Source organism: Protomyctophum bolini, assembly GCF_963924005.1.
Source record: "Protomyctophum bolini genome assembly, chromosome: 3".
Classification (NCBI taxonomy): domain Eukaryota; kingdom Metazoa; phylum Chordata; class Actinopteri; order Myctophiformes; family Myctophidae; genus Protomyctophum; species Protomyctophum bolini.
Genome location: NC_137864.1, coordinates 37,456,510 through 37,476,235, shown reverse-complemented (window position 1 = coordinate 37,476,235; position 19,726 = coordinate 37,456,510). Strand labels below are relative to the sequence as shown.

The 19,726-nt window shown below is 41.5% G+C and overlaps 2 protein-coding genes across 5 annotated transcripts in view; both read right to left on the bottom strand.

Annotated features, from left to right (window-relative positions):
* Positions 1 to 5,610: 5,610 nt before the first annotated feature.
* On the bottom strand, positions 5,611 to 9,819 carry pik3r6a (phosphoinositide-3-kinase, regulatory subunit 6a; the record flags this gene model as incomplete). Its single annotated transcript, XM_080759009.1, has 6 exons — positions 5,611 to 5,768; positions 6,417 to 6,487; positions 7,864 to 7,978; positions 8,110 to 8,183; positions 8,655 to 8,775; positions 9,810 to 9,819. 6 exons carry the CDS (start codon positions 9,817 to 9,819, stop codon positions 5,650 to 5,652), a joined length of 510 nt encoding a protein of 169 aa, XP_080615135.1. The 3' UTR covers positions 5,611 to 5,649.
* A 5,958-nt stretch (positions 9,820 to 15,777) lies between these two features.
* The window catches only part of pik3r6 (phosphoinositide-3-kinase regulatory subunit 6), a 31,459-nt gene continuing 27,510 nt past the window's right edge, over positions 15,778 to 19,726 (bottom strand). For all 4 annotated transcript variants that reach the window (XM_080757515.1, XM_080757518.1, XM_080757516.1 and 1 more), the window contains one exon: positions 15,778 to 18,738. In XM_080757515.1, coding sequence (XP_080613641.1) covers positions 18,582 to 18,738 — 157 coding nt within the window. In that variant the 3' untranslated portion in view covers positions 15,778 to 18,581. The remainder of the gene's footprint in view (positions 18,739 to 19,726) is intronic.

Genomic DNA, 19,726 nt, shown 5'->3' with positions numbered 1-19,726 from the left:
AGGTTTCTACAGGTTAGGAACTACATCCGTAATCTTTCTCCCACTTTTGAGAGAGCTACACCTTCATCTCTAGATAAGTTACTTCTTAATAATATAGAACCAGGGGTGAAGGTGTCACATCTTTACGAGTCATTACAAGCTGCTGTAAACCTACCTACTACAACAGCTGGAAGTTGACATGGGAAAATGAGTTGGGGACTCAAATTTCATATGAGCTCTGGGAAGACAGTCTTGAAGAAGTTAATGCTTGTTCTATCAATTCCAGACAATTCCTTATTCAGGTTCGAGACATATATAGACTCCATTATTCCAAATCAAAATTACATAAAATATATTTCTTCACAGCTTTGCCCTCGGATACAGAGATATTGGATTAAAATATTTGAAACGTTCTCTGATATTTTGAATATTCATATTGACCCTGATCCTGTACTAATTATTCTGGGTTTGTCAGACTCCATTTCTATGTTGACGAGAGCACAGAAACAACACCACTCATATGGTCTGACCAGCCTGGGTGACGGCAGACTGCTGGGCGAGCACTGGCAGGTGGAGATAAAGCAATCACCAATCACACTCTGTGTGTGTGTGTGTGTGTGTGTGTGTGTGTGTGTGTGTGTGTGTGTGTGTGTGTGTGCGTGCGACGTGCGTACGGTATGTACAGTATATGCAGCAAATCAGTCTGTTAGACTGTTACCCTTCAGTTTAAGGTTACAACAGACTCAAAAATCCACATTTATTAAATAAATCAAGTTATTATAACACTTTTATTCACAGTTCTGAGTGTCCTGTAGGCTACATATGCAATGTACAAATAAATCTCATACTGAGGCAACACCATTTGGCTTAATGGTTTGGCACTAATTCTACCTAGCTATAGATCAGCAACACATTACACTGATTACAGTATCATGAGTTCACATGGTCACAGAACGAGTTATATGGAGAGGTATTCATCATAACCCACCATTGCTTTACTTGGGATGCTATCAGGACTATTCAAAGGAGTGTAAACATTCAAATCAACATTGAATACAGTATATAAAGTCAGTGCCAGGTAATAAATAAACTGTCTGATACTATAGTTTCACCTCTGCCAGTTAATATATTTACTTTACACAACATTCAGGTGATTTCTCAAATGACAAAAATGTCAGTGTCCAGTATAATGAAATGAAATCAAAGTTGAAACATAGTAGTAAACATCAGTGATTTTACTACCAGTCATTGCTCGCATATATTATGTTGACAGCCAAGTGTTTTTAAATTGTTATCTAAAACACAAATTATTATTATTATTATTACTAGTCCATACCAGTTTGGGGATATGACATACCCAATCAATACCTCTACCTCTATTTGTCTGAATGTGTATATGTTATATGAATGCAGCTGTGACTCTCATCTCCAAGACAAATTTCTCCTAAGGGAGACTAATAAAGACAACCTTGAACCTTTGATCTCCCCACTCTGCCAACCCCCCCTCTGTCCCTCTACCCCCTCTATCTGCCACTTATATATAACGGGTGTCCCCTGTGGCACACCCGTTATGCAATGCTCAGACAATCACAGCACAGAATGACACCTTCCAGCCAATCACAACGCGAGGTGAAAAGAGTTAGAAAAAGAGAGAGACAGACGGAAGTAGGAGTGTATACTATAGTACGTGAAGGTGCTAAAAAGGTCTTAAAAGTTTGAGATTACATTAAAGTACAGTACAAGAGCAAAAAGCTCCTGAATAGACCTATACAGTAGTTGATATATGAGTTAAGTATATGCACATAACGATCAATATAAAAGCACAATAGTCACATATTCTAATGAGTACACATTACACTCTGTTAATTGTTGTTTCAATATTATTATATATTAACCACTTAACCCCTCTATAGTTAAACTATACTTGGTATATTATACTTGACCTGAGTTGGTTGTATTTGGTCTACTCTTTTTACGCTCCGAACTGATCTTTTCACAAAAAATAGACGATTACAAGCTCACAGCATCAGGGGAAAACAAGACATCACACAATCATATTATACCAGGTTGCCGCACAATTTTTTGTAGATCTGCTATTAAAATAATAATAATAAATAACTTTAAATAAAATGTGGAATATTTGGAATATTTTTGCAACATTCTAACAACACAAATCTGCTACAGGGCTCCCTGGCACAAAACAGATGGCGGTTAGGGACAAATAGATATTAATTTGGGGGTCCATGACATAAAAATATTAGAGAACCACCGGTTAAATAATGGATAAATTGTGAAGCAAGCCCAAATAAGCAACTACACTTCAGAAAGAAGCCAAAACAAGCACCACCTACCAATATTTACAAGCAACTTCACAGAAGAAAATTGGGTTTTTTACACCATGGCTCTAATAGCCTCCAATGTATTCCACGGCAGCAGTTTGGCTCCCAGCCGACAAAAATGATATAGATGTCTTGTTCGTACATTCTTTTTATAGCCTTGGTTAGCATGCCAGGGACTTTCACTCTGCCTAGAGCGTTAGACACTTCAGTCACATACTATCAGTAAAAATACGGAATACCATTTTGTAGAGTGACATAATAGTTTTGACGTGTGTGTGGGGTGGGGGTGGTGGCTGCCATAGCCTGAGAGGACGTGATGATGCAACACTGCCACCGTTCAGAGTATGGGAAAGTATGGAAAGTCTCCCCATTGGCCAACATGTGTTGAGAAAGTTGCTAAGTCTCTTTATAGACCAGCTAGCAAGTTGGTAAAAAAAACAAAAGCCTGATCTCAGCTATAAGCCTGATTATACAACAGGTTGTTTCGAGGAAGCAATCTGATTGGTTGAAACAGCCTTCTAGCCGTGCTTCAAATCAGCATCATGGAACACCTAATTGAAACAAAGAATTCAGCCGTTTTGTTCTCCCAGAGCGCAGCATACTCGAGGCTAGGCTAGCTAGTTTCTTGGGACATTTGTGATCATAGTGGCTTCATTTGTCATTAAAAAATTATGATTTTTTTTAGTGACTCTCTTAGTTTTAAGGGTAACTGTTGTATAATCGTTGCTTACAGAACTCACCTTCGGCCCGTTCTTGCAGCAACGCAGGCGTGCCATTAATGACAGTAACGCACACCCTCTTGTGTAATATTGCTTAAAACTGTACTGATTTGGAGCAGTATTCAAGGATTCACACTGACCCAGGATCACTGGATAAATCATATCACAAATAAACTTCACATATGACTTGACACGTGAGATTGTAGATCGACTATTTTTGGTGTGGGACATCATCGTACGACTAAGTATAAATTGGATATAAGAATAAATAATAAAATTAAGTATAAATGAACGTCCCACAAGGCTATGCTACACTAGAAAGAATTTGGAAATACATTTTAAAGAGTCCAATATATGTCTACGTCTTCAGTGAAATTATAGCTCAAGAACCCTGTAAGGACTATATAGGCAATTACTGTATAAGACTTTATAAAGTTTGGAAGTCACGCCTGGGCATGTAACACAGTTAATACAACCATAGAGAGTACTGAAGTAATTCATCAATGACATGTGTTATCTGTTTCCTGTTGCCAAAAACATCTGTTCCTCATCGTGCACAATACACATTACATACCGTACATGCACATGCGCGTGCGCGCGCACACACACACACACACACACACACACACACACACACACACACACACACACACACACACACACACACACACACACACTCTTTCAAACACAAGATGCTTATTCTTTGACACATGCAGACACAATGGGGACAGTGGCTTTACGACACATATATAAAATTATATATATATTTGACTGGATTGTTCACTCTCACCACCGCCTTTTAACTCTTAAGCCGGTTTTATGCTTCTACACACGACGGTGTCACTCGCCAAAAACAGATTTTCATGATAATATAAATTAGCATAACATTACCAGTACAAAAAGTATCTTGTTTTATCAAGACTTGTCCTGAGGAAAGTGAAAATACATCAAATCAGAAAGGTTCCACGGTCCATTGTGATTGGACATACCGAACATCTGTGTTCGTCCATCTCAAAGTCTGGCTGGTAGTGTGTCATTGGTCCGACCAACACTAACACTATCCCAAACCCTAACGTAACATCACAAGAAGCCACGAGTGATATGTAACCCGCAGCACAGGTCGGACTAAAGGGAGGTCGAGCTCAGGATACACGGCTACCTACGAACGAGGGATGAAGAGAAAAGGAGGAGGAGTTTGTTTGCTAGAGAGATGTCAGAAATCTGTGGTATCTTTCTCCCTGAGATCAAAGACTTGAGACCTGAGACCATATTCTACAAATGTCTTCTAAATCATGACAGCTTTCTGAAAAAACTAGATGTTTCTCAATCAGTGGTTCTCAAACTATTTCATGTCAAGGACCCCAAATATGTAAAATTGACCCTCATCTGAAAATATGTTGTTCCGGGGACCCAGCCCCGAGAAGCATATCTTTGAGTAAAAAACATTTGCTGTGAAAGAATATATATTCAAATATTTGCACACGTTTTCACGACTTTTTCAAAAATAGCAGATCTACAAGCTCGTAGTGCACACTTGGTGCCACGCTACGAGCTTGTATATCTGCTATTTTTCAATAGCTAAGTGTATAAAATGATAGTTAATGTGGTTAAACGCTAAAGTGACACAGATGCGTTCCAGGCCTTAATGGGTTAACATAAGATTCTACTCGTCCCGTCTAATAGTCTGTGGGAGCACATCCATGCGTGCACGCAGGCGTGTGGCACAGTACACTCGCACGCACATACATACGCACGCGCACACACCTTGTCTTATGTATGCAGTATTCAATGTATCTGTCATGGCTAGGCCATACCTACACTACGGTATGACGTACCTATGTGCTATGCCACCTCACTGTAATGGTCACTATGGCAACAGCTCTCAATGACAATATTATGGGCCCCTAGTTCTGTAAAACAAGCACTGGACCTATTCTGGTGTTTACGTATATGTATTCAACAGGACAAGAGCAAGTAAGAAGAGGAGGGAGAACAGAGTCAACAGACACCTACAGTATAAAGATATGCAGAATATACAGAAATATATACAGAAAAATAAAAGCAAATGAGAGTGAGATATCCCTAAGGTGTTTTCACTGTCCAGTCCTAAGTGCTATGTGTCAAAATGTAGATATGTTATTGATTCTTTTTTTCTCCCTCCCTGCTCTTCCACGCCCGCTTATTTATCTTCTTCTCCCTTTCTGAAAAACAACAAAATGGAGCTTGCACAAAAGCTAATTTCGCCCACTTCTTTACAGCTGTACACAAAGTGATGTGACAATTAAGTTGATTATGAACAGCACACGTCACATGTACACACGTCACCAGATAAAATCTGTCTAAGGTTGAAAACTGTGTGAACTGTATCATTTGGTGGCACCCATTTTGGTACCAGGCCCATTAACCAATGGCTCTATAATGACTTAGTAAACTAACATGTGTCGAACCGGGTCCCCCCCCCCCCCACTCTCTTTGCCAAAATTAGCCCAGCTTTAGTTGTGAGCTTGTAGATGGGCTATTTTCGTCAAATACTCCTGCCACAATAGGGATGCTAAGGTTGAAGTGATCGTACTGTAAGTCCTGTATAGGGCCCTCTAATAATGGCTCCGGTCCTACATGATGGAGCAGGTGAAGCCGCAGCATTCCTTCAGCAGCGTGAGTCCAGTCTTGGTCAGGGGGGAGGTGGTCTGCTGCTGGGTCCGGGACCGGGTCCTCCGGAGAGGGACAGGGCCTGGGATCAAAGAGGGAACATCACAGAAACAAACTCACTTTAGAGGACCTTAGCTGATGCTATAAATGCTATAAATGCTATAAAAACAGTTTTCTGAAAAACCTGTTTCTAAACTTTTTCATGTCAAGGACCCAAATATTATGTGCATTTGGCCCCCAGACCCCCATCTGAAAATATGTTGTTTTAGGAACCATCTGAAAATATGTTGTTTTAGGGACACCCCCCCCACCCCCGTTAAAACGTTATTTTTCAATAGCTAAAGTGTAAAATAATGGTTAAAGTGGTTAAGCTACTGTACTGTAAGGTGACATATGCATTCCAGTTTTTAATGGGTTGAAAGATAATTCAAGACGAGACAGGACACAAGAAGACATTATGATAAACCTTTACAGATGTTATACAGTAGCAAGTGACATTATAACATACTGTAGCAGATGCGTAGATCAACAATGAATATATGAGCAATTGAGCATACAAAATGCATCTTGGATGCATATTTTACATGCATGCATGCTGGACTGACTTTACAGATTTTTCAGTTTATTTTATTTAAAAAGGGCCAGTTACTAAAGCTACTGGTAAAAGCTCTAGTATTGAGCCTGAGGCAGACATGATCAAATTAGCATATTATGATGTCTTAGTTGATACCTTTCTTGTTTGTGGTTTTGGGGAACTTGGACTTGAGAAAATCTGCCATCTCTTCGTCTTCTTCTCTCTCTCTGTGTATAATAGGAGAGCAAAGTCCAAGGTCAAGAGAAAAGACACTAGAAAAGTACATTCTTGTTATAGAAACCAGAGCAGTGAGAGCCATCCTGCAGTTCTCAGTTCTAAAAACATCAATTATCACTGACATTCATGTTACTTCTCACCTCCCATAAACATCTCAGCTTTGAGAACCGTGGTCTTGTGAATACCATTTGATCATGTCATTACCGTGTGAAGAGTTCTTCTACTAGTAGGGCACAAATTAAATGAAAACAGTGAAATCGGAAATCAAGTTAAACAAATGTGTTTGAGTGGATTAAGAATTGCTTACATGTGTCAATAAAATAAAATAAAATAAATTAAACTCAAATTCAGTGATTAAAGTAAAGAAAAAGAAAAGAAAATGTGCTCAACATATAAGATCATATACTTAAAAAAAAAAAGAGTAGGCTTAGGTAAAGTAAAATATACACAACAGAACAATTCATAAGCAATGCTAGTTTTGGGAGAATAATTATTTCCTATATGGAGTCAAAGGGAATGATATCTGATCAAAGGAAAATTATTATTTTAGACGAAGCAATCTCTTCATTCAGTCCTGCAGGGTGAAGAGTTTGTTTACATTCATTTACATTCAGCCTGTAGTAAAATTCTGTTCTATATCTCCTCTCCTCTGTGGTGAGGTCAGAAATGTATTTTGGCCTTGATTGATTGATTGATTGATTACTTTATTGGCAGAAATGTAAACAGTACAGAGTACGGTCAAACACACTTCCAAAGGGATCACCAAAAAAAGTCCTTGCGGTCTTGTTTCCATTCAGGTCCTGGGTATTCAATTCATAATCATGAAAAATAACAACTAAATTCAAATCATCATAAAAAGTAGTAATAATAATAATAATAATAATAATAATTAGTCAGGTTTCATCTGACAAACAGGATATGTACAGGTTGGGGGAAAAAATAATATTTATTTTGTTAAGGGTGGGGTAGTGGGGTATTTTCAGGCCTGTTTTAAAGGACACCAGTTTTTTGCATTTTTGGAGGGAGTCAGGGCATTCCACACTTGTGTGGCAGTGCTGTAGAAGGACAATTTACCCATGTTTGTTTTGAAAGTAGGTGGTACCAGATCGTTGTTCTCGCTTCCTCTAGTATTGTGGCTGTGGGTGTCGCTCACTTTTTTTTAGGTAGCTATAGCTAGTCAGGTATGCACTATGCAGGTACTGAGGGCATTGAGGGCAAAGCTGCATTCATTTGTAATTTTTTTGCCAAATTTCAATTGCTTAACCATTTCAATTAAACCATTCAATGCTTTATAATAGTCATATATTTGGAATCGTTTCGACCTACTGTAAAGATCTGAGAACGGGAGTTATCAACTGAATGTCACCTGAGTCGTTCAAACTCCACATCATCCACCATGAAGTCTCTGGTCTCCACCAGCTTGTGGATCTTCAGCAGAAGCTCCTCCTCCTTCTGACGATCCTCACTGGACTTGTCATTATCTGGACCAGAGAAGATGATGACATCAGCATTCCCCCACCCCAGGAGACTACTGTACAAATGGAACCAAATGGACCCAGCTGTGCATTTGGCAGAGCTGTCGTCTTAGTAGAAACAGGGAAGGCGTACATACCTGGTATGGACACGGATTTCTGCAGTTCCTTCTTCAGGCGAGTAATTTCCTTACATAGCTGAATGTCATCCATCCTAGACATGCGCGCGTACAGTGCCGCACACACACACACACACACACACACACACACACACACACACACACACACACACACACACAATTTCTCTGGTATGCTTCACTGCTTCAGACTTCAAGATAGACATTTAAAAAAATGTGAAAAGGCTTGCAGATTGCAAAAGCCAGCCTTGCAGCTCTATAAAACAAAATCACTGACTGCTAAATTACATTGACCAAATGTAAACATCTGTGTGTGTGTGTGTGTGTGTGTGTGTGTGTGTGTGTGTGTGTGTGTGTGTGTGTGTGTGTGTGTGTGTGGGGGGGGAAGTAAATGCAGGTGTATACCGTCCTTCCGAGTCCTTCAAACGTCACTGAGCAACTTCCATTGAAACGAATAGTGTGGGCGGGGCTGTCCTCTCTCTAGGCTTATATATAACTCACAGCCACAGCTTGCAACAGTGACGTGCACACACTGAAGAAGCACTCACATGTATCTGAGCTCCGACTCTCTCCTGACCAGCACGTCCCGGATCCTCTCGATCTTGAAGAGTTCCCCCTCGATGTGGTCCACAGTGATGGTGGAGTCCGCCATGGACACCACGTCCTCCTCTGAAGAGACAGGCAACAGACAGGTCCAAACAGTGTGAGCAATGTTGAGCTGCAAGCATTAAGGCAGTTGTCGGGAAAAGTAAAAGTACAGTACAAATACACAAAGAAATTAGTTAAGTACAGCCTTTTCTCATATATTTCTTCACGTACATAATGTGCAAATGTATGTCCTCTCTCTCTCTGCTGTGGAACTACAACACCACAACTGCAGGGAATTCCCTGTAGAAAAACAACTGCCATATATCTGGTATGAAAATGCATGCTGCTAAACAACAGAGACTTTTCAGAGGTAAATTACTATGTGTCAGTGACTAGCATTACTGCTTGCTCTGGTATTATTATTATTAGGTGTATAAAAGTGTGCACGCACGCACACACACACACACACACACACACACACACACACACACACACACACACACACACACACACACACACACACACACACACACACACACACACACACACACACACACACACACACACACACACACACACTCGTGACTCAGTTATAGAGGCCAGCATCCCTTGTATAGAGATGTGTTCTCTGTGAGGATCCACTCAGCATTGTACAACAACAGCACCATCTGGGTCCGGGAGTATACCAATATGTAATCCTGCTTCTGACACGTTGTCAGATATTAATCCTCCCATGGCCTTCAATCCCTTTAAACAGTGCTCATCCACTTCACAATGAATAGACTTCACGATAGACTGCGTTTTGTCCTGCCTTTGCCGTATGAAAGCAGTGCGATGGAGTAGTGTTGGCAGGTAACACATGGAAACATAAAGCCTAATAGTATAGACCTTTATTGATCCCGAACAAAATCCAGGTGTTATAGCAGCGCTACAGTATGCAGGAACACAGACACACACAGGTAAGAGTAAAGATAATTATTTCATATTCCGCTGTCTGACCATGTCGCTCGAATGGAGGAATCTTATTTGTTTCATTCAGTTTACAAGGATTCTCAAGTGCATACTGCATACGCAGGCATCTTCATGCAGATTATTCCCCAGTTACCATGACAAACCTGGCGACATCGTATGAAACCACCAAGTCAACTTGAGTCAACCAGCTAATTGCTGCAGTGAATGTTAAAGTATGGGCTTTAAGACATTTACAATTATTAATTTCACCTCACATATATATAATACCAGTAACACGCCTGAGGGCGAGAAGCATGCACCCATCCACCTTGGGTGACAGCAGACTGCTGTGCAAGCACTGGCGCTTTGGAATGGGGGGTCAGATCAATATATCCGCCTGGGTGACAGCAGACTGCTGGGCGTGGGCGAGCACTGGCGCTTTGGCATTGTGGGTCAGATCAGGAATTAATTCTGTACTGGCCATATATGGAGCGTGTCTTGAGTGTACAGGGTTTGATGAGGGCCGAGGTAGGGCCGGACCTTAACTTTCGGGCCTGCTGAGAACTCTAGTTTTCACCAACTGCCGGGTGCGGCTACACTAATAACTTTGGGGCAGGCCCGTCTAGAGTTTAAATGGAAAGGTATCAGTCAAAAGGGAGACATCGAAGAGGAAGGATGGATGGGGAAGGATTAACATATGTAATGTCAGAACAGGTCAGCTCCATATATGGAGATCTAAGGGTTTGAGGTTTGAGGTGAGATGTAAAGTTGCCGGCCAATATTGATGACATCAGGGATCTCCATATAGGCCTATGGGATTAATATTGATGACATCACGTGATGTCATGAGGCATGACCATATATGGGAATATTCATGACATCAGGGATAGTGAGTGAGTGAGTGAGTGAGTGAGTGAGTGAGTGAGTGAGTGACCGACCGACCGACCGACTGAAATGCACGATTTCATAGTTATTGTGACTTGCTGTCGCAACAAAATATATAGGGAAAAAACAGCCCCCTCACATAGAAGGTCAATATCAATCACCAGAACCAAGGACGGGCATTTTCGAATAAACTAACTAATATTGAATTAAGCAATTTAAAAACGGTTGCACACAATAGTCTGAGTAGACGTTATAAAATAAGAAGTGTTTCAAAGTTACATAAATACCCCTAATACTCAATAAATGCACTTCATTACTGTCCACCACCATGGATATCTAGCTCTACAGATTGTACAGAAGCCATACCATTACATGGTTTAATTGTGTCTTGTTTGCAGGGCACCACTGCTGAGACCCAGAGATGGGTCTCAGCTGGACCATCCCTGTATAAATAATGGATATAAACAACACATCCACGTACAGTATGTTACTCTGACTGTCTTACAGCAGCTCTGGGGATTTACGGACGTGCCCACAACTCTTTGTTCACACTCCCTGCAGACAAGCCTGGAGAAGGAAGGCATGCATGGGGGTGGATGATCGTGATGTGGCACTATCTGTCTGAAACTGTCTAGCCGAGCCTGCCTAGCCGAGGCATACAGTATCTCTAGGGGGGGAGAGTGTGAGTGTGAGTGTGACAAAGAAAGTAAAGAGTGAAAGCAAGAGGGAGAAAGTCCCACTCTTTTAAAAATGCATCCCGCTCCGCTTTTCTGCAAGATGTTTGTACCCAAGCCACCATCTCTCGTTTGCCATCTCTCCACATGACTACAATAATCCCAACCTCCCAAGGATGGTGTTGAAATGGATGAACATCAGTAAAGCAGGCCGGCCCGGTGCTGAAGACATCCCATGGTGGGTCATAAAGACCTGCGCTGATTCACCACCATATATAATTCAACCTTCCTTGGCCCGGTCCACGGACCAGGTCCCCACCATATGCTTTAAGAGGTCCACCGTTGTCCCTGGCCTGTACTCAAGAACACCTCCCAGGCTGCTCAGAACAACTACCGTGCGGCAGCGCTGACCCTAGTGGTCTTGAAAGGGCTTTAAGAGTATAGGAAGACCTCTCTCCCCAGCACCATGGACACGCTGCAGCTTGATGCCTACCATCCATCCAAACAGATCCACCGACAATGTCCCTGGTTCTACTGTACATGCCACCCACCCTTGGGGACAGAGCGGTATTCCATGCGGCGAGTTGGAATGGCGATGCGTCGGAATAGCCGGCTTCGTGCCGGTGTGTAGCTTCCCACCTTGACACCAACAAAGAGGGGTGCTATGTTAGGCCTTTAACTAGGGATGTCCGATATTGACTTTTTTGCAGATATCCCGATATTGTCCAACTCCTAATTTCCGATATATGCGGTCGTGGAATTAACACATGTATTGTGGCATGTATTTTAAAATGTAGGAAAATAAAATGGGATTTTTACTCACGTCGTGACCCATAAAAATTGCCTCGTGACGCACACTCTTTGGGAAACGGTGCATTAAATAACACAATAAGGTCCCGATCTTCCATCTTCTCCTTCCCTACAGCACCAGGCTGTGCTATACTGTAGTGATGTGCCCTGCTGTCTGATAAGATCAAGCATCATATGAACAGACAGGTCAGGCAGACCTGGAGAGAATAAACTGCATTTATTAAAAAAAACAAAAAAAAACAATAGTGTTGCTCAGCCCATTCATATAATCTTGAAATCAAATCCCGGCGAATGATGATCACTATAATAATAGAAATGATATTGTGGAAATGAACTGTGAGAAGTCTGGATCTTTGACCATTTCCGACCCCTCTATGACACCCAATTCACACCAGAAAGCTGAATGCAATAAATTGGGCGTGTCCAAGGTTATACACTGTACCTGACAACCTGTCACCATGTGTCAAACGGTGGCCAGAAGGCTCGCCCAAGAACACACTTGCCCTCATTTATTTAAGGACCGCTTGCCCGCAGCGGTTCTGGTATTCTTAATTCTTGTGTTTGTATTACTGAGGTTAAGGTTTCTGCTGAGGTTAAGATATAAATTATTTTCTTAGAGATCATTCTATTGATTACTTTTCCGATTTAACCGAATAATCGAGGATTGTTTCTTTAATATGAGGTTACGATTAGGAATACCTGCTGGCGACCGATCCAAGGCTGCCAGATTACACCCGGGGCAAGCGTATTCTGGGGCAAGCATTCTTGCATGTATCCGTGTCAGCGTGTTATTCAAAACAAGCCGCTTTAGATGATTAATAAATATTGAGTAAGTACATGACCTATTTATTGGCTAAATGGAATAGGCTCTTTACCATCCTCTGCGTCTGTCAGCTCTCCAGTCTGGAGCAGCTTGCAGCTCCAGTGCTCCTTGTGAGTCGCAGGAGCGACCAGAGCTGCTCCCACATTACCACAACCGGGGGATTGTTTATCTGCTATTTTAAAACTTTAACATTTGCTATATGTCCATAATAGCAGTTTGTTTCTGTCCATTTAAAGTGGTGTCTAGGATTGGGATTATTTAGGATTTTAACGATTCCGGTTCCTTAACGATTCCCTCGTAGTGGTCTGATTCCTTGATTTCCTTTGAATACGAAATATGAAACGTGAAATCCACATACTGTACGGTATCAGCTATATGACACTGAAAACCGGCAAAAAATACAAAACTGGTTTAAATAAATAAAACCGGTTCCGGAAACAGTTCCAAATGTAACGAGGTTACGAGGTGCAGTAGAGCATTCGCTTTTTGACCGCAAGGTCATGGGTTCAATCCAGGGCACTGCCAACTCAGCATATGAGTGGCACGGCTTGATGTCGTGCAGCAATATTGGGAGCTGATGGCAGCTGGTGTTGCGCTCCACCTCAGCATTCCATCTCCCAGAGGTCTAGCACATTGAAATGGGAATAGAGTGACTCCTGCATCCTGGCTAATACCGACAATAAGCCTCTCTGACTAACTTCTAATGAGGTGCAAGAAAACGATGGGGAGAAAGAAAGAGCTCAGAATCTCAGATTGATATAGTAAATATACCCGAGTACTCAAAGTCGCTTTTCACAATGAAATAGGCATATATTCTCCCTGGTGGTGGTGGGTGGAGAAGAGTGAAAGAATGGGCCTACCGGTATATTGTTTCGATGCTAGTGCACAAGCAGAAAGGTTTAGGTTTTCTCAGCTTTGACGCCATGTGATTTGCTATGGTCATCACGATGCTTTGGAAAAGCGTCGCATACTGAGCAGTGGCGGCCAGCTAAGAGGTAGTAGGCCTTTTTGAAAATCATGTTGGGGGCCACATTGGATTTATTGGGTTTGGGGGCCGCATTTGGCAGTGGGGCCGCAAATAAAATGAGTTAAAAACAAATAAAACAGACTGGTAGAAAATCTATCTAGGCACAAATCAACCAGGCTTATGGATATGAATTTAGATTTATCATTCTGGACCCATATCATGTCCCACACAATACTAGGTGGCATTGGCCCCTGGACTCAATACGTCCACTGGACCACTGGCATACACATGGCAGGACTACACCACATACACACAGTGACACACACACACACACACACACACACACACACACACACACACACGACTATTTGTACTGCCACCTGTTGTTCCCAACACACGTGCCCGACTGCCCATATTGCAATTTTGCATTTGCTGTCATGCACAATACACCCATGGGTGTTTAAAAACAGCTACCGTCCTTGGCGTTAGTTCAAGACGCTTTCATAAAAATCAATGAAGCACTTTTCATGCAGTTAAACACAAGTAAGTTGCAGGTGATTCATGTACCTGCTTTAGAAGTTTGTGGGTTCCATCTAGCGCATTCCAGGGAACCATAATGATTTGATGATTCTCCCTCCTTGTCCATGCTGTAGTCCGCTTGATTTCAACAGCTGACTCACTCGGGCACCTTCTCAATCTTGCATCTACCTTTCAAATGGAAAAACAGCAAGGCAATCTATGTGAGCACTTAGCTAATTTATTAAATTGAGTCCGGGCCCGGTCATAAATAGCCTATAACCTCTCCAAACAGGATTCCACATTAATCCAAACCTACACAAGGTGTTGTTTTCTTGGAAATGCGCTGCTTTGAAAACTGTAGGTGGTTTCAATACTCACACTTGTAGGATTTGTATAAAGGGGCGCCATCTTGTGGCCATTAAGGGCAAAGGCAGCATTTGTCAAGTGAAACCTGACTAATGAAAGCTCATGAAATGTAAGCGACATAGTTTGTTTACTTACCGGTAAAGTAAAAGTATTAATACCACAATATAATTAACAATACTCTTACAAGTAAAAGTTTGATATTAAAAATGGGCTTGAGTAGCCTACATATGTATTGACAGCAAGGTCTATGTGACCACTGCCAGGATGAGGAGCTGAAGAGTTGAAGAGGTGACTTTAAAAAAGGGGGGACGGACACTTGGTAAATCCGAATTCCGAACCCATTTGAACGTATAATAATTGAACTTGAAGACAGACAGATTCCATAGCTTCCCTTGAATCTCTCCCCCCCACCCAGCAAATCTCCCTAATGGTACAGTATTAGCCTATACGTCACACTAGAAGTACAGAGAGTAGGCCTACTACTACGAAGTACTAAGAGGCTATAGCAGCAATTGGTGGAGTCCCAGTGTGTCTGATAATAACACATGAACAATTTATACTTGCCTATGTTGCCCTGGGAATTCTTCTCTGCTGTTGAAAGAAGTTAGAATTGATCATGTGGAACAGTCACTAGTGCTCAACTCATTCACCTGCAATACAATCCACAGCTCTCTCTCACAGTTACAAGTTGACACCCGACTTTGACTACGAACTTTACATAACTTCAAGGGTTGTAACCCCTCTGTTTTTTCTCAATCATTGATTCACAATACCAGAATGCACGTTTAATCATAATACATAAAGAAGACAGACCTGTGATTAAACCTTCAGCATTACTGAAAAAAAGTTCAAAGATATAATGTAATGTGCAGGCATATTTGATTTTGGGTGCCATGTGTGAACGTGTGCCGAATTTTGAGTGTCAACTTGTTTTGCACAAATTTTGTCAACAGACACCACTCCACAAACAGAGTGCAGAACTGTCTAGGTTGGAGGATAGCAAGTAAACAATGAATGAATGACATGAAGGAGACAGATATGTGTGTAGGGACTGAGGGACTAGGGAGTCAGAGAAAACACAGGTAAAGTAAAGGAGAAGAGGCTTTATACAAAAGTAGGATAATATAACAGCTTCCTGCTATGATAGCAATTGTGATACCGGTATATCGATATCAGCAGGTCATGAAATAGATAGCCTAAGATTATAGCAAATTCCCTCTGCCTTTAAGGTACAGATATACACAATTGGTCCTGTAATACAAAATATATTTATTTACACAATTAAACACTGAATTGTAATGTTATATAACGGTATGTTGAATTTCTTAGATGACATTAGATTTAAAACAGTGTGCAAAATATGTCATGATGAATTCAAAAAGCACCTTTCAATCCTCACAGCACAGTACACATACACACACACGTAGGTCAGATGAAAACAACACTAAACCCTCACCTAAACCCACCTCAACATTTGTTCTTTGACATTTTCAGCTTTGGTGCCAAATAAACGAGGGCCCCTTGTACTACAACTGCCTTGTGGGAACCTGTGGGAACGTACACTTGCTGGATGAAGGTTTTACAGTGAAAAGATCAACACCAAGAACCATCATGTTCGTGGTCAGCATCGGACTTAATTACCAGTCCAACTGTCCTTTATCCTTCATATACTGTAACATGCTTATGTTACACAATTCCTTCTGAGCCAATCATTCTGACAAATTCATGGTGGTGCAAACAAATTAATTAGTTCTACGCCAATCAGACTATTCAGACAAATTGAGAAACACCTGTGTTGGTTGGCACTGGTGTGTACGACTACATTTGAAACTCATGAAACTCATGAATACAATAATTAGTTGTTGATGTATAGTATATCTACCACAGAAGCAACAACATTGTAACCACATAAACCCTTCTGACATGATCAAATAGTGAAAATGGACTATTTTTGGCAAATGTTCACCTATCTTTACTGAATATTTGTATATTAAGACATGCCAAGATAGGATCTCGAGAGTTCATGTGCTTAAAAACCTTTGTGCACGGCATCTACAAGAGCGCTCCACTCCCCAAAGGAGAAAAAGGCCTCTATGAAAGGTGTGCGCACAGTAAAATCCTCAGTTTAATCAGTTAGATTAACTTTGTACTGTAGATTTTACTGTGCAGCAGTATTACATGATTTATCCCATTATCTCCAAGAGCAGCATATACAATAAACGGTTTTCCATTTGTCACAATTAATTTACTATCAATAAATTAGCGGATGCATTACGCTGATGTGGCCAATGTTTGTTCTTGTCTCTTATGTGAATGACTGTGGCAATCAGTGAAAATAACTGATCAATAACTGAAAAAGAGTTATTTCTATTCTATGACCGACAGGTACATGTAGTGTGTCATTAGATAATAGTTCTCTTCTAACTAACTGAGAACCAAACCCACTTCTACTAACCTCATCCTCTTTGTGTTCAGGCAATGCACATTGGTATCATGAATAGTATGTAGACGTTCTACTTACAGAGCCTGCAGAGTCTATCATAGACAATACCGTAAAGACAGAAAGCTGGCGGTCGTTAATGTACAAATGAATGCTGCAACAAAACCCAATACAAAAAAGTGGAGAGAAAATGTGATCCGTGTTTGAATCAATTTGTTTGATCACAACATTGGACAAAAATGTAAAAAGAAATAGAAAAACACCACTCATCGGCTGAAAGGTTTAGGTGAGCTGCTGGAGTCACAAACTTATAGCAATGAAAAAATAAATGGAGGCACTGCAAACTCAGCTTTCCGAAATATTGCAGCAATAAATTGATTGTGCACAGATTTGAGTATGCAGAGCCTCCCTTTATTTTTTTTTGCACAAAATTGAAAGTTTGTGGTTTTACAAAAAACTACTGATTTACAGTATAGGTCTAATTTATGCGACTGCAAGGGTTAAATGGAATTGGGGGAAGGCATGACAGGACATCCGCTGTATTTGCTGTGTATTTTCAATGCTTCCCATGTAGACAGAAGCATTGAGCAGAAGCAGTGAGCCAAAACGTCTGTCTGAAGATACTGCTCACTGCATTTTGATACTTGTACTTCGGACTTTGATTTGCAACAGAGTATTTCTACATTGCAGTATTGATACTTTTACTCAAGTAAAGTACTTTATCCACCGCTGGTTCTCACCTGAGCAGAACACTGCTGGATCAAATAAGTCCTGTTTAACACCCTTTTTGATCAACATCACCAGGATCCCAGATCAGCTGCGCTATCCGGACAAGCTCCATGCACATCGTATCATGTCAAGCTTCATGTCATGCCCTCGGTTGGCAATACTTCTCTGACAATGGGAACGGTGCTGCTCAGATCTGTTGCACTCCTTAATGCTGGCTTGTAATGTCAACGCTGTAAACTTATTGTTGGATAAAAATGTTGAATGTAAAATGTGCAGCGGTCTCTCCGACGCGGTGCGGTTCTCTCATTGACACACTTGCCAGTTGAATTTCCCGACATGACATTCTGAAGTTCTGAGGCATTAATAAACGTGTTATAGTAAATACAGCCAACATTCCTGACTGGTTATTCCATTAAGTGGAATGCGTTAACGCAGTGTCCTTGAACTGCTATTGCAAGTGCCTTCGATATCTGCAAGGAGCATACTGTATGTATGTGAAGTTGTGAACAGATAGTAAACTCTGATTTGAGAGCCAATCATCCTCATCATGGGTTTATGTGACCCAAAGGGCATGCTGTCTCTTCATGTTTGTCTCATGGAGGACTGTGCTCATCTCGAGAGCTTGGCTCCAACAACAACAAGTGCATCACAGTGCTGAAACTAGATCCAGGTTGGTGTCTATCCGCCGGTCTTTGTGGAGGACCACCCCATCTGGATACAATGTCAGTTGATTATACCGGCAAATGTGTTGATCGGTAAAAGAAGTCCTTTGTTCATGTATTTGCTCAGTCCAGAGTCCTCATCCTCTCCTGACGTGAATTTGGACCTCATGGTCTTCTGGACTGAGTACCCGGGATCGAGGCAGGGGCAAATCTCAATGCTAAAATACAGACACGTACAAATTAGGTTGCAGCAAAATTGAATCCTTCACTGACAAGGCAATTGGTGTTTTTCATATCCATTATTACACAGTACGTATTTAGACTTGATATTATAGTGCATCAATAAATAACAGTTAGCTGTATCAAGTATGATAAACAACACACTGCATTGTTCATGACATTCATCACACGTTTGCCTATTGCAAATGATTATGTAGTATTACACCAAGACGACTATCTCAGAGGACTAAAATAAGATGGCTTCCTGTAAGCGACCCAACTTTCTCACCACAGGAACTGTAAAACCTGTCATGACCTTGTGATCCATCCATTACGATCCATTACGCTGCGCAGCTGTGTGTGTCTGTATGCGTGTCCCTATGTACGACCGTTTCGGACACGGGAAGGCTCGCCGGAACACGGCCGCCCCCCTGGGCGTGTTCCTGGGGGTCTGGATGTTCCAGGGACCCCCACACGGTAACTCTGTCAATTCTCGACCGTTTCAGATGCGGGAAAGCTCGCCAGAACCGGACCGGCCCCCTGGGCGCGTTCTTGTGGGTCTGGATGTTCCGGGGACCCCACACGGTTACTCTGTCTTTTCTCAAAGATTTTTTTCCCCCAAAATTCTAAGTACAGTACAGAGCACAGTACAGTATGTACAGTACAGAGCACAGTACAGTACACTAACTATAACAATAAATGTATTGTTGCACCGCTCAGTTCACACAGGTGTGAATTTTGTATTACCTATTAAATTGAGACGTTAAGTTACTACAATTTTATTTATTTATTTTTTGCCTTTATTGATAGGGTACAGTAAGTAGACAGGAAAGGGGGAGAGAGATGGGGGAAGACATGCGGCAAAGGCCGATGGGCTCGGGACTCAAACCCGCGACACGCCGTCAGGCTGGATTTCCGGCCGTGCCTGGACCGCTCAGCCGCGGGCCCAGGCCAAGTTACTACAAAATTAACTGAAATAAACTAATC